We start from the raw sequence: 14,156 nt of genomic DNA on the forward strand, positions 1-14,156 counted from the left end.
AGAATCAGTAGGTTTAATATTTCCTAGATTCCCGACCAACGCTCAATAATTAAGCCTTACTTAATATACTCATACCTCCATGAGCTGTCTCTGTCTACCAAACATACACCATGGTAGATTTTTCATTCACAATAATGCAATTTACTCTTTAAATTCTAAAATTAGAATGAATTGACCTGTTATAAAATTTAAAGGTATGATTATTATTTAAGGCATCAGGAGGCTTTTATTGATATTTTTATTAAGAAGTAAGTTATGACCTTTTTGAAACTGTAAAATGTTTGTACATTTTAAAACGATCATAACTTACTTAAAAATAATATTATTAATAAAATCTTCCAAGATCCCCTAGAAACTAAATAATAATCTTAGACCAAATTTTTTTTTGGAAAATTCACATTTACCTTAGTAGTTAAGTGTTACAAAAAAAATCAATTTTAGGCTTCAGATTATAGACAGAGTATCATTTTATATTTTATTGTTATTTGATTTTGTATTCGACTTTCAAACTAAACAAAAAAATGTTGTGCATTTAAATGATGTTTAAATTGTTTTTAGACAAATCAATATATTTCTGAAAAATATTATTCTATCTTTTTTGTAATAGGTGGTTTTACTCTAAGATTACTTTATAACATAAAAAAATTATTCTGCCTAAATGCATTTTGTCTATGTTGCGCGCGGACAAGAGAGAGAAAACAAATAGTGCACTGAGTGGCCGTTGACATCCTCTTACATAAAAACATTACATTTTAGTATACAACAATTTTGCTTATCATAAATAAGGTAGTAGGGTTTTCATATTGTGCTTAAGGTTTTAGCACTCCCATAAATTGTACCCTAGTTGCGCCCATGACTAATTATTTGTTTAGTAAACAAGAAAATTTAAGATAAATAAAATAAAATTTAATCATCATAAAAATAAAATGCATTATTTTTATTAAAGTAATGTTCAAGTATAAAAGTATTTTTAGAATAATGATTATTATAAAACATACAATACCAAAAATAATTACTTTTAGAAATACATTTTTCAATTAATATAAAACAAAATAAAATATAACAAATCTACTAAATTAGCCTAGTAAGGTAACTATTATGTAATAATTTTATTTCAAACAAAAATTAATTGTAAACATAATAGGTACATATTGATAAGTACTTTCAACTAATTATTATATACCTTATTAAAATTAATTATTGGTATTAACAAAATAATAATGCATAAAACCTTAAGAAAAAAGTTAATTACAGATTTATTTTAAGAAAAAAACCTGATACCTGTACCTAATAAAACTAAATACTGTTGCAAATAGTATGATTATTGTAATGTTAACAATTAACATTTAAAAACAATTGCATGATTACATAAAATAAATTAAAAATATATTTTTTTAAATAGTTGAAAAATAAAAATGGAATAGTTTTCAATTGAAAATTAATAATAGTAAATGTGAAAGAATTTACCATAATCAACAAATTCTTTTTAAAAATACACTAGATATAATAGATTTTAATTTTTTTAGAAAACTATTATATATTTACAACTAATGTAAATAAAAATTTAATCATAAGAGTAAAAAATTTCCATCGGTTTTTCTTTCTTGGCGTTCCAAAATTTCTCTTGAACATTTTTAAGTGTTAAATTGTTATCAAGTAGTTCATATTGATCAGCAGCTTGTGAAATATAGATTAGAACTTTTTGACGACCGCTTGAAAGTTTTTTACCATGATCTAAATTTATCCGCAGGGTTAAATAACTGCTCAAGTGTGCAACTAGTAAAAAAAAAAAATAACACTTATAATTATAAACATTTTGAAATTAGGTATGTTGTATTATTTAACCTAAGCCGTTGAATATAAATACTATAGATTGTTCAAATCACGGGTATGTGTTTAGTAAGGTCAAATAATGTTGTAATCGTTAGTAGTCACGTCTTGCCATCTACTAGAGTAAATAATTTATGTCACCAAAAAACTGGCTAGTGAACAATCTATAGTATTTATAATCAATGCTTAAACTAAAATTGTTGGTAAATTGCTCAATTTATGATTGATTCCTAACATTTACATTTTAAACTGTTAATCCATTAATTTATTGTTTTCCAAGGGTATCATAAACTTTACTTTAAACAAGAGTAACCTCAGGCGATAATCCATTTTTGTTCAATTTGTTAGACCACACTCGCTGTTTAAATCGGTTTCCATCAACTTTTAGTTTTGACGATAGGCCACAGCTGAGAAATTGCTTTACCATGTTAAGAGAAAGTTATACCCGAAAGTGTAATCTCCGTCTTACCAACATGGACAATTTAAGAGGATCTTGTACCCGCACATGTTGTCTCCGTCTTACACATGTACAACATAGCAAATTTGAAAGTTAGAAGATCACATTTAGCTCTGTTAGTTTAAAAATTAGAGTGAATTGACCTCTTATAAAATTTAAAGGTAAGATTATTATCTAGAGATATCTAAAAGGCTTTTAATAATATTTTAAGTTTAAAGCAAGTTATGACTAATTGAAAATTTAAAATTTAAAATTGTTTGTACATCTTCAAATACTGATAACTTGCTTTAAAATAAAAATATAACAAAAAACCTACGAGATGCTCTAGATAATAATCTTACCTTTAAATTGTATAAGAGGTCAATTCACTCTAATTTTTAAACTAACAGAGCTAAACATGATCTGCTGAGTGTAAAATTTGGTATGTCGTATGAGTGTAAGACGGAGACAACATGTACAGGAGTGACAATTTCTTAATGTCCAGAAAAATCCATTTTACTTTGTTCTTATTGAATAAAGTTACACTACCAAGAGTGGGGAACTCAGTATGCGTTAGCTAGTGCCATACCCATCATCGCCGCCATCTGAGATATTACTCTTATCTAAGACAGAGTATAGACGTATAGTGTATGGCTAAAACTTATAAATATGAAATACTGAAAAGTAGTACAAAAATATATTTTGTTTATTTTATGTTATTTAATTTGAGAGGCATACCAGTAGCAACAGATGGTGCTTTTATATAACGCAGATCAGTTTTGTTTAAGTCCTTATCTTGTTGATAGTTATTATGCGTTTCCTTAGGATGAGGTTTGAATACCAGTTCCATATCATTTGCTGGCGCAACATTAAACGCACCATCGTATTCAATGATATTGGAGGTTACAGTTGTCGAAGCAGGTCCTGTAATCTTCTTTTTTTTTGTTCCATTTGTCTGCACTGTTGATTCTGTCACATTATTATCCACTTGACTTGAAGTTGATGGTGCCGATGTATTTGATGAGCTACTTTGAGTTTGCTCAGCATTTCGTTTATTTTTAGTGTTGTACGAACGTTTTTGTTTTTGTATTTTTAACCCTTCATTCATGGATTTTACCATATTATCTTGACTTTGACTCTGACTTAAGTCCTCTATAATTTTATTTCGATGTGCATTGAATTCTTCACGATTTGGAAACAGTTTAGATATGAGCGAATCGACATTAAGGTCGGGTCGCAGACATCGTTTGGATATTAACCTTTTACGACACGTAGGGCATTTTTTATTACCGGCACGAAGTGCAGTCACAATACATTCAGAACAGAATCTAAATAAAACAGATTCATTTTTATTACTACCTTCATATTGTTACAATTTATAATAAATATAATATGATATAACTCTATTGACACCTACCTGTGAAGACATTTAGTTGCCATTGTTTTGTTCAATAAATCCAAACAGATCGGGCACATCAGATCTTTGTGAACAGACTCCTGGGATACCGCAATTTCTGTATCGTCTGTAATAACTTCATGACTAGTCCTTTGCAATTCATACAGCGACAGTGTCCATTCATCATTACCATTGTTGCTCGAGTTTTTTGAAGCCATGTCGGTAAACGATTAAATTACAGTCTTCGTCATGCAAAATAAATGAAATAAGTTAAATGAGAAAAAATTCTCAACGCCAATTATAAAATATGTCATTCACTATTCAGTATACATATTTTTATTATTATTATAAATTCAATACTCACTTAATGGCGGTGGCTGAACAATGATTGTACGCGTCTACGAGAATTCGACGTGGCCCTGAACTCGTTGAAGAAAACGCGTGCTGACCCTGAGGCTCTTCAACAAATTAATTATATCGACCGACGACAACGCTTTCGGCTATCCTCGAGCGGTGGATTTAGCGCGGGGATCGACGGCAAAACGCAAACGAAGTGTAAACGGACCGAAAGAAACAAAACGTGTAAACATTCAACAGTTCACGGTCTGTAGTGGTCGAAACTCGTGGTATTGCAATGGCAGGTAGGTAGTAACAGGTGCTTTGACGCTGCGCTTAACCATGACAAAACATCGTGGCATTGTTGTTATCAGCTGGTATCAACGATTTATCACGAATCGAAACCGCGACCGTTGGGCAACCACGCCGGTTCGGCGAAATGAGGCGAACGGAAACGGAACACGTCGTCGAAACGGCCGATCTGAACGCGTCGTAGGTATCGGACGGAATAGGCCTTGGAAGGAGGACGTGAACGGTGATGTGTTGGTTGGAAGGCGTCGCTCGTCCCGTTGAACCATCGCCTGCGGTCATGGAGTAAACGAAACTAAAATATATCAATAACAATAATAATAATGTGCTGACCGCTCGGGCTGACCAGTGAGGATTGATAATATTCATTTATATTATCCAATTATTATAGGGCAGCGTCATTGAACATAATATAATACAGTTAGGTTAGGATTCTTGTTCCCAACCAAGGTGAATAATTGTTCAATACACCTTGTTCCCAACACGGTTTAAGATATACCTTGTATTCGATAATATTAGTAGAAATTGTACTTATCAACGTATACAGTTACCTATAAAAGCGTGTAAAGTTTCGATATCACAATTAATTTTTTATAAAGAGTAAAATAATAACCAATATAAAACTATATTTACACATCCCGAATCGGGAGGTACAAATTGTTTCCATCAGAACACGTTTTGTTAATATACTGCCCCCCAATAGTTTAATAGGCGGCGACCACTATTTTCAATGAGGAGAAAAGATAATGTGACCAAGCTAGTAGCTACGTTACATTGATGTAACTTGGTGTGTGCCTAAGGGAAGATAGGACGTATGCCTCCAAAAAAATAAAGCATTGTTCTATTATATTTTGATAATTTTGAATATTGAAGTAAAAATTATCAATAAATATGATAATGTTGTACACTTGTACTATACCAATGCTGTATATTTAGGAATATAGGTAATAGGTAATAGGTACTTCGCTATTATGTTTCCAGGCCCCAGCTATAGCATTGCAATATTATGAAATAATCTTTAGCATATTAATTAATGACTCGATGTCGTATAGTCACAAGTACGCAGTTATTTGTGTAACAATAATCATAATAATATTATATTATACATTGACGAAATACCTTTGAAGACAGGGTAACGCAAAGATAAAAAATATTGTACCTATTTTAGGTATATTATGTCTGTGGGGTAACGTTACTTTTTTTTTATCTACAGTAGGATGCAATGTGAGCGTGTTTACATTGTTTTCTTGTTTATAAATTGTTATGAATAGGTATATGAAAATAAACCGTTACATTGTGTTATTCAAAACAATTTTGAAAATTAAATATTTTAACGTTTATATTATTACGTATTAATTATTACCAATATTATATCTATTACCTACCTATATTCTATAATAGTTAATAATATTAAAAAAATATAAAATGACCTATAGTACATATAGTATTTTTAAAAAAAATTAATAAATTGACGATCTTGGTCTTCCAGTTTCAAGCCGTTTTACTTCTAGTTCAAATCAGCCATAAAAAAATGGATGGGACGAATGTTCAGCTGACCCCCAAATCTGAATGCCATAAGACTAGACGGGTCTAAAGATTATTGTATTGTACAATTTTGTTTTGAGATTTAATTTGGACTTAAAGAGTGGACGGAATATATTAGATATAGGTGGAGTCTTCCATTAGCAAGTTTTGTTTTGAAGGTGAGGTTTCCAAGTTAGGCGCATTTCTAAAATTATACCATGGTACTTGGTCTTGTTCAGAACTGATATGTTTTTATTTATTAGTTTAATGGTAGGGTAATTTCCAAGGCGATGTGCAAAAGTATCTTTAGAGGATTTAATTTCATTAATTTGAATTATCTAATTATTAGACCGAAATCTATGAGATTTGAATATTCTTGGTGGTATGTGCAGTGAGCTGCAGTTATAATGTCATTATTGGTTTATACTGTTTATAAGATAGTCAGCTATATTGTCAGAAAATGCAACTAATGTAGTGTTATTAGTTTTAGGTACCATATTATGCATGATGAACATGTTGTATAATAGTCAGGTGAAAGGTTCATTAGGGACTACCTTAAGGGGTATCTGTTTCTGTCCAACCTTGAATTTTTGTTTTTCTAAATATGCTTTGTGAGTTGGATATAATCGTGCTGATATGAATTATTTTAACTTAAAAAACAGATCATTGTGCCATATACTTTGTCAATTCCCTGTGCAATGTTTGAAATATACCAATGCAGTATTATTTTTATTTTCGATCGCAGAAGCAATCATAACGGTTTAACAATGGATTTGTATGGTCGAATGTTTTTATCGAAACCCAAATTGCATATCAGTTATAAGAACCTGTGCTCGGTTAGGATACGCCTGAATTTTTGAGGAGACATTTTTCGAAAAGTTTGTCTATGATAGGCAAAAATATTATGGGTCTATACTCTATATGAAGTAACCAGGTTTTGGGCTTACCTACTTTAGGTAAATATATGACAGAAATTTAAAAGAAGGAAAATATGATAATATCACAGCATATAAATGAAAATAAATGATAATAATAGTATTTCTTTCTTAGAGGTGTATTTTTAAAACTTTGTTGGTAATGAGATCATATCCTGATGTTTTACCGATTATTAGTTTTTTGATGATACTAATGATTTATCCAGGGGAAATAAGTTTAGTGGGAATTATCATAGGTAATGGAGATGATAGACACTTTTGGACTTTTGTATAACTTTGATCAGGTCGTATAGAAGGTGTAACAGAAAGACATGACGAAAAAAAAATTATGCTACTTAAACGCATGACAAAAATTGTTAAAATTATATGATTAGTAAATAATTTGAGAAATATACTCATGTCAGCAGATTTCCAAAAAAAATATTTTGAAAAAAGTTATTACGTTCAAAATTCATTTAATCAAAAAAATATTGATATTTTAAAAATTCTAATAAATAAACTACTTTACTTAGATAAATGTTTTTAGTATCAAAATGGTTTTTATAATCAGATTCAAAAACTGGCTATTTTGAATAAATCCAAATAAATTTAAATCAAATTTTAAATTTATTATTTTCAGTGTTAAAAAAGGTGGGTAAGTGGGTGTCGCTCTGCTGTACAGTGGGTTACAAGTGGGTCACTATAATGGATGGTGTACAATTTGAATTCAATGATATAATATCATTGTATAAGAAAAACGATTCTGAGCGAAAACAGTCAGTCAGCCTATGATATTACCAAGTATATTTGATGATATTATTGTGAATAAAGTAATTTATATAATATTTACTTATTTAGGTGGAATCTTGTTTTAAATTTTTAATCCTTAGCTATAAGAGTTGAACATTTTATAAATTTTTAACTACAAAATAATTATTAAATTATAAATTTGATAAATTTTGTCAAAATTTGAACTTTAAATGCTTATAAAAAAAAATTGTGCCAATGTATTATTAATATTTTTCAATTGCTAATAGAACGATATATCAGGAGCCTTATATTAAATTTTTACGCTATGCTACCCAACAAATTAAATTTTATTGATATTTATGGAAAAAAAAAACTAAAAAAATTGAAAACTGACAATGTCCGTAAACCGCTCAAAAAGAGTCAAATTATTTGGAAAATTTTATCGTGTATAGAAAATTCTAATACAAACATTCAGTGAAATTTTCAAGTATCTACAGCCATTCTTTTTTTAACACTTTTCTTAAGTTCGTTTAAATTACAATAAAATAAGAAAATTGTTACATGAGAAATCGAGTGAATATCAAATGTTGTAAAAATATAAATTTCAGACGCTCATAAAAATTTAATTTAAGTTTATTGTAGACTTTTTTTTTTGATAAAGGTAGACAAACTTATGAGTAATCTTATATTACATTTTCAAATCTTAGATTTAAAAAGAAAAATTTTTATGAATTCTCAACTCAAAATAATTTGCTAATTTTTGTGATATTTCCGTATTTTGTCAAAATTTGAACTTTAAATGCTTATAAAGAAAAACTGTGACTAAGGATTTTTAATTTTTTTCATCTGCCTTTGAAACAATAACCTAGGAGCCTTCTATTAAATTTTCAAGCTTTTTTACTCAACAGGTAAAATTTTATTGATATTTATAGAAAAAAAAACTAAAAAAATGAAAATTGACAATGTCCGTAAACAGCTCAAAATAGGTCAAAATATTTAAAAAATGTTATGGTGTATAGGAAATGCAATTATAAACATTCAGTCAAAATTTAAGTCCCTACGGTCATTTGTTTTAGAGTTACACCAAAAACCAAAATCGATTTTCTCGAAAACAGATTTTGCGTAAAAATTTCCGTTTTTTCCTTAATTTTTCTTTTGTTTTTCACGTCGCTTTTGAAAACTACTGAGAAATTTTTACTTTTGACCCCAAAAAATACCAACTAGATTAACTTTCTTATCAGAAAAGTTACTGTTGAAGAAAATCCAAGCACTTTTACTGTCCTAAAAGGTGAAGACAGAAAAATAAAAAAAAAAATAAAAAAAAACACACATCATTGTAAAATTAATACATTCATCGCTTCGCTCAAAATCTAAAATAAATAATACAAATTATTTTATCTCAAAATAATCCGGCTAAATATATTCATTTTGTAACAATTTACATAATTTGAACATTTTGAAGTCATTACATGATACAATTTTTATTTTTGTTGTAATTTAGAAGTTTTGGATTGTGTATAAGTAGATGTTAGGTATTGATTTTGGTACACCAAAGTAAAATGTTATGAAATATAATATAAGGATACCATTATGCCAATGATAAGTTTGAGTGAGTGCAGTAATATATCAAACTTTGCGTGATCTTTAGTAAAATGCTCAAAATGAGATTTTCATTAGTCTTATTTTTTTACTCAACAGATAAAATTTTATTGATATTTATAGAAAAAAAAACTAAAAAAATTGAAAACTGACAATGTCCGTAAACAGCTCAAAAGACAAAAAGAGAAAACTACTGGGAAATTTTTATTTTTGACCCCCCAAAGTACCAACTAGATTCACTTACCTATCAGAAAAGTTACTGTTGAAGAAAATCCAAGCACTTTTACTGTCCTAAATGGTAATGACTGACACAAAAATAAAAATAAAAAAATAAAAATAAAAAAAAACACACATCATTGTAAAATCAATACATTCATCGCTTCGCTCAGAATCTAAAATAAAAATAATGCTTTATGTAATACAGTATACCTATCCCAAAAGTCCCATATCACCCTTAATATCTCCATGGAAAATCAATACATTTAAATGCCGTTTTTTTTACAGTAATAAGTATGAAAATTCTGATGTGAAATCTTATGCTATGATTCGATTTTTTTTTTTAAATTCAAAAATTATTAAAAAATTATTTTAGAAAAATAAGTTTTTTAAATTTCCAAGTTAGCCATTTTGTTGATTGTATTTTTTTAAACAGTTTAAAAAAAATATTAAAATTTAATGAAAATCGAAAAAGTTGGAGCTAATTATTATTTTGAATTTTTAAGTATAATTTAAATCAAATTATATATATTATATTGTTCACCCAATAGCGGTTTGCGTTATAAAATTATTGAAAATCGCAAGATATAAAACATCACTGTCGTATTTAAATTGCTTTTTATTGTAGTTTATACTTTATACTAAGTACCTAAACCGCATATCAAAAAATGCTGGTTTAACGAATTTAATATTGATCGTACCTACACTCATAATAGTTGATTATATATTTTTTATTCAGAAATTTAGTAGGTACCTATAGTATATAACTTTAATTTAAGAACTATTAAAGTGTTTCAGAGTTTTTCACGTTTGAAAAATTTTAATAATATTAACAAATTAAAACTAATTTTTTAATGTTTTTATAGTATAAACTATAAACTTTATATGAATGAATAATTAAATTATATTTGCTTAGAAATTATAATTATGTGACAAATACTATGACAAATCGTTGAAGTGGGTTGCAAAAACTGTGGTAGGCAGTTTGTTAATTGTTTAACACTCATAACTAACACGATCATGTTCAGTTTGAAACATTATTCTGTTAAAATAAAGAAAAATACAAGTATAGGTAGTTCTCAACACGAAAAAAAAAACAATATCTTGTTTTTTCTAAACAATTAAACACAACTTTATTACCTATGGCAAAACAAAATTAATTTTTGACCAAAATATTTATTCTTTTATTTATTTATTTATGTTATGTATTAATGGGCATCTGTCTTTTTGAAAATATAAACATTTTTTCTGATTAGTGAATATCTTTTAGTAATAGCATTGATTTCGTTTTAAAATTATTACGAGAAAGAATAAATATGTTCAAATTTATACAAATTGTATTAGCTAAAATTAATGCTAGAGATAGATAATAATTGGTAGGTAGTAGGTACAACTATTAGTTTTATAATCAAGAACTAAAAATAAATCTGAATTACGTGTAATTTGATACGGAATTCGAAAAACAATTTCAGATCAAAACAAACATTATATAAGTTAATTTGCGTCTAAGTGAAAGGGGAATATGCCCAATATAATCTTGAGTTAGATGGAGAGAGTCCCTAAATAATGGAATATTTTACATATATGAAATTAATTTAAAAAATGTATATTGAACATTATCTAAATAATTTATGTATGTTAAGTACTTACAGGACAAAATTACGGAGCCATAAAAAATTGGATCTAACTAAAGATGTATATAAGGTTTTTAAACAAAACGAATTTCTAAAATCTTTGGTATTTTTATAAATAAAGCCTAACATCTTAAACGATTTATTAATCACCATTTCATGATTTGTTTAAAAGAAAAATCACTTTCCAATCATATACTAAGATCTTTGATTAAATGTATTCTAGTAAGAGACTAAGTTCAATATATAGTTAAAAAAATTGGATTTTTGTTATGTGTAGATGATATAATATTACATTTATCAATATTTAACGGTAATAAATTTAATTTACACCATAAATCAAATTTATTAAGATTTAACTGCAGAGATTTAGAATCATTTAAAGAGTTAACTATACAGAAAATCGTCACATCATCCGCAAATAATATAATTTTAAATTTTTATATAACTATCAAGGACTAGTGGAAGATTATTAATAAATATTAAAAATAATAAAGAACCTAAATTACTACCTTGAGGAACACCTGATAAGACAGGATATTCGTCAGAAATATGAAACAAAATTTTAACTGCTTGAGTACGATCAGAAAGTTAAGAAAATAACCATTTTAAAAAGTTTCCATCGATACCAGGATTTTTTAATTTATAATATAGTAATTTATGATTCGCCTTATCAAACGCCTTTTGAAAATTTGTGTAAATGGCGTTCACTTGAAAACCTCGATCAAGAGCTTTTACAAGATAATTATGATATAATAATAATTTTGTTTGAATCGAATGTTTATGTATGTATAAAACCGTGTTGAGAAACGTTTATATTATCACACCATAAATTAGATTTCAAAACTTTTTGGCCAAATTGACAGTTTAGAAATCGGCGTATAATTTTTTACATTCGATTGTTCATCACATGATTTATGTACTGGAGGAATGAAAGATTTTTTCCAGCAAAGAGGAAATTTCCCATTGGATTAAATATGAATTAATAAATTATTTTTGTTGATCTTCTATGAAGATGGCCAACCAGTTTGCGCCTCCATGTAAACCTTTTTATTTTTTTATTCCTCAGGGAAGAGGATGAAATTGTGTTTTTAATTTTTCAATCACTGTATGAATAATAGACAAAATTAAAGAATCAATGTTATTTAGTGGCCCTCGTGTTACAAGAACTCTGAATATTGTACGTCCAATCCATAATATTATTACATTATTATTATATTGCATTTTATTGTTTTACGTCAACCTTGAAAGAAACGCCCGATTTCAATAGTTTTTGATGTTGTTATTATTACCTATTATATTTATTATTTATTGCTTACAATTTAAACTTTGTATTTATTTACTATAGCAGAAAGAAAATACTTCGTTAGACAAAAATTACCGAAACGAAATGTCATCATCTCGAAATAAGGACTCCCGAGCATTACCTATAATACATCTCTATAACATATAGGAACTATTGATTAGTATTATCTTGTTATTTTGTGAAACTCTAATGGTGGGTTTACTGGACTTAAGATATTACCTGCAAAGATAAAGATTTATATTCTGTATTTTTTTATATGTTTTTACAATAAAATTGTAGGTACACCGATTAATGGCAATCCCGTATATGTACCATTGATACCTAATATAATACCTATGTAATAAGTCATGACAATCGATGGTATTTATAGGGCTTACCTATTGTAACCGAAACGGTTTTTACGGGTGTCGTTCACAATTAAATTAATTATGGTTTGTTTATGGACTGAACTCAAGTCACCAAACAAAATTAAATCATTATTTGCATGCAAATATAGGTTCACCTATATGATGATGTGACGGTAGCAAAATGAAGCCGGTGGAAAACAGGATTCGAAATCAAACTAAGTAGGTATGATTATTTTCTGAATTCAAATATTGTAAGTGCTTATAATTTATATTTAAAATTGATAATGAACTGTACGTTGTACGTTAATCATAGAACTCAGAATTTGAATTTAACAACTGTCAACTAGGTATTCGTCGGGGATCAAAAACTAATTTAAGGACGATATTTTATGTGCCTAGACATATATTTAGCATTTTTAATCTTTAGCAACATAAAAAGTAATCTCGTTTAAAACTTTTTTTGATATTTTTTTGTATTAAATTTCATTATTACGTATGAATTGAAATTTAACTAAAAAACATGGTTTTGTGATCTTGAAGGGTGAAGACCATTTTCCTACAGAGCACAGAATGCGTTTGATTTTAGTTTTTAGTTTTTTTACATAATTATTAGACATTCATAAAATTAATATTAATTATTGTCAACAATTCAAAATACCTACGTGTTTGTGGAAAGTGGTTTTTACTTTTTAATCTGAGCACGTTCCTCGTTATTAAGATCGTCCGCACCGACCTCTATCATCGTGGTTATGCACGTTAATATAGCCTAGAAACTATCACGAGATGGCGTCACCCATTGGTTTGCAGTATTTAACTTTATATATTCCAAGAAAAATATATTTTTTAAATCATTCGAATTTATATTATCATCCGATTATTATACACAAATACTTAAACGTCATAACCATTATCCATTTTTAGGTAATTTTAGATTCTGTTCTGGGCTGAGCGATGAATGTAATTATTTTACAATAATGTGTGTATTTTTACAGTGTGTCATCACTTTTTGGAGCAATAAAAATGCTTTAATTCTCAACGTTGGGAGTGATTCCCTGTAGAAATTTGGATCTAGTTGGTCTAGTTGTGGCCACTCTGCCGTACAGTAGGTGTCGAGTAGGTAATTTTAATGGATGTGTTAAATTTGAATTCAATGATAAATCATTACCTGCAAAAAATGACTGAGCGAAGACGGTCTGTCAGCCTCTATAGCCTAACCTACCTATTTTATATTATTACTGCTATCATAGCAATTTATTTTACTATATATTATGTAATGCAGTAAATTAAATTAATTTTTGTAAGTCAAAACTCAAAGCATACATCAAATCATCGCGTGTATGGCCTTGGATAAAGTAATTACTTCAATTATATCTTACACAAATATGAAACTTGAATATTGCATGTTTGTAGCTTATATACTCAAAAACTACTTGACTGATTTTGTGAAAATTTCAAATTGTTCTTTGAGTATATCAGGAAAGTCTAGAGAGTATAGTTGAACCATATACGATTTATACCAAGTGCTAAATCAGGGGCGTCCCTGAGAGGTTGGGAAGGGGCGA

The 14,156-nt window shown here is 28.2% G+C and overlaps 1 protein-coding gene across 1 annotated transcript; it reads right to left on the reverse strand.

Annotated features, from left to right (window-relative positions):
* Positions 1 to 1,167: 1,167 nt before the first annotated feature.
* LOC132948809 (E3 ubiquitin-protein ligase RING2-like) lies at positions 1,168 to 4,563 on the reverse strand. The gene is made up of 4 exons (XM_061019459.1): positions 4,027 to 4,563; positions 3,684 to 3,904; positions 3,005 to 3,594; positions 1,168 to 1,776 (listed from the first exon to the last, which is right to left on the reverse strand). The coding sequence occupies exons 2-4, from the start codon at positions 3,878 to 3,880 to the stop codon at positions 1,565 to 1,567; spliced, it is 999 nt and encodes a 332-aa protein (XP_060875442.1). The 5' UTR covers positions 3,881 to 3,904; positions 4,027 to 4,563; the 3' UTR covers positions 1,168 to 1,564.
* Between the last annotated feature and the right edge of the window lie 9,593 nt (positions 4,564 to 14,156).

This window comes from Metopolophium dirhodum, chromosome 7 (assembly GCF_019925205.1).
Source record: "Metopolophium dirhodum isolate CAU chromosome 7, ASM1992520v1, whole genome shotgun sequence".
Taxonomy (NCBI): domain Eukaryota; kingdom Metazoa; phylum Arthropoda; class Insecta; order Hemiptera; family Aphididae; genus Metopolophium; species Metopolophium dirhodum.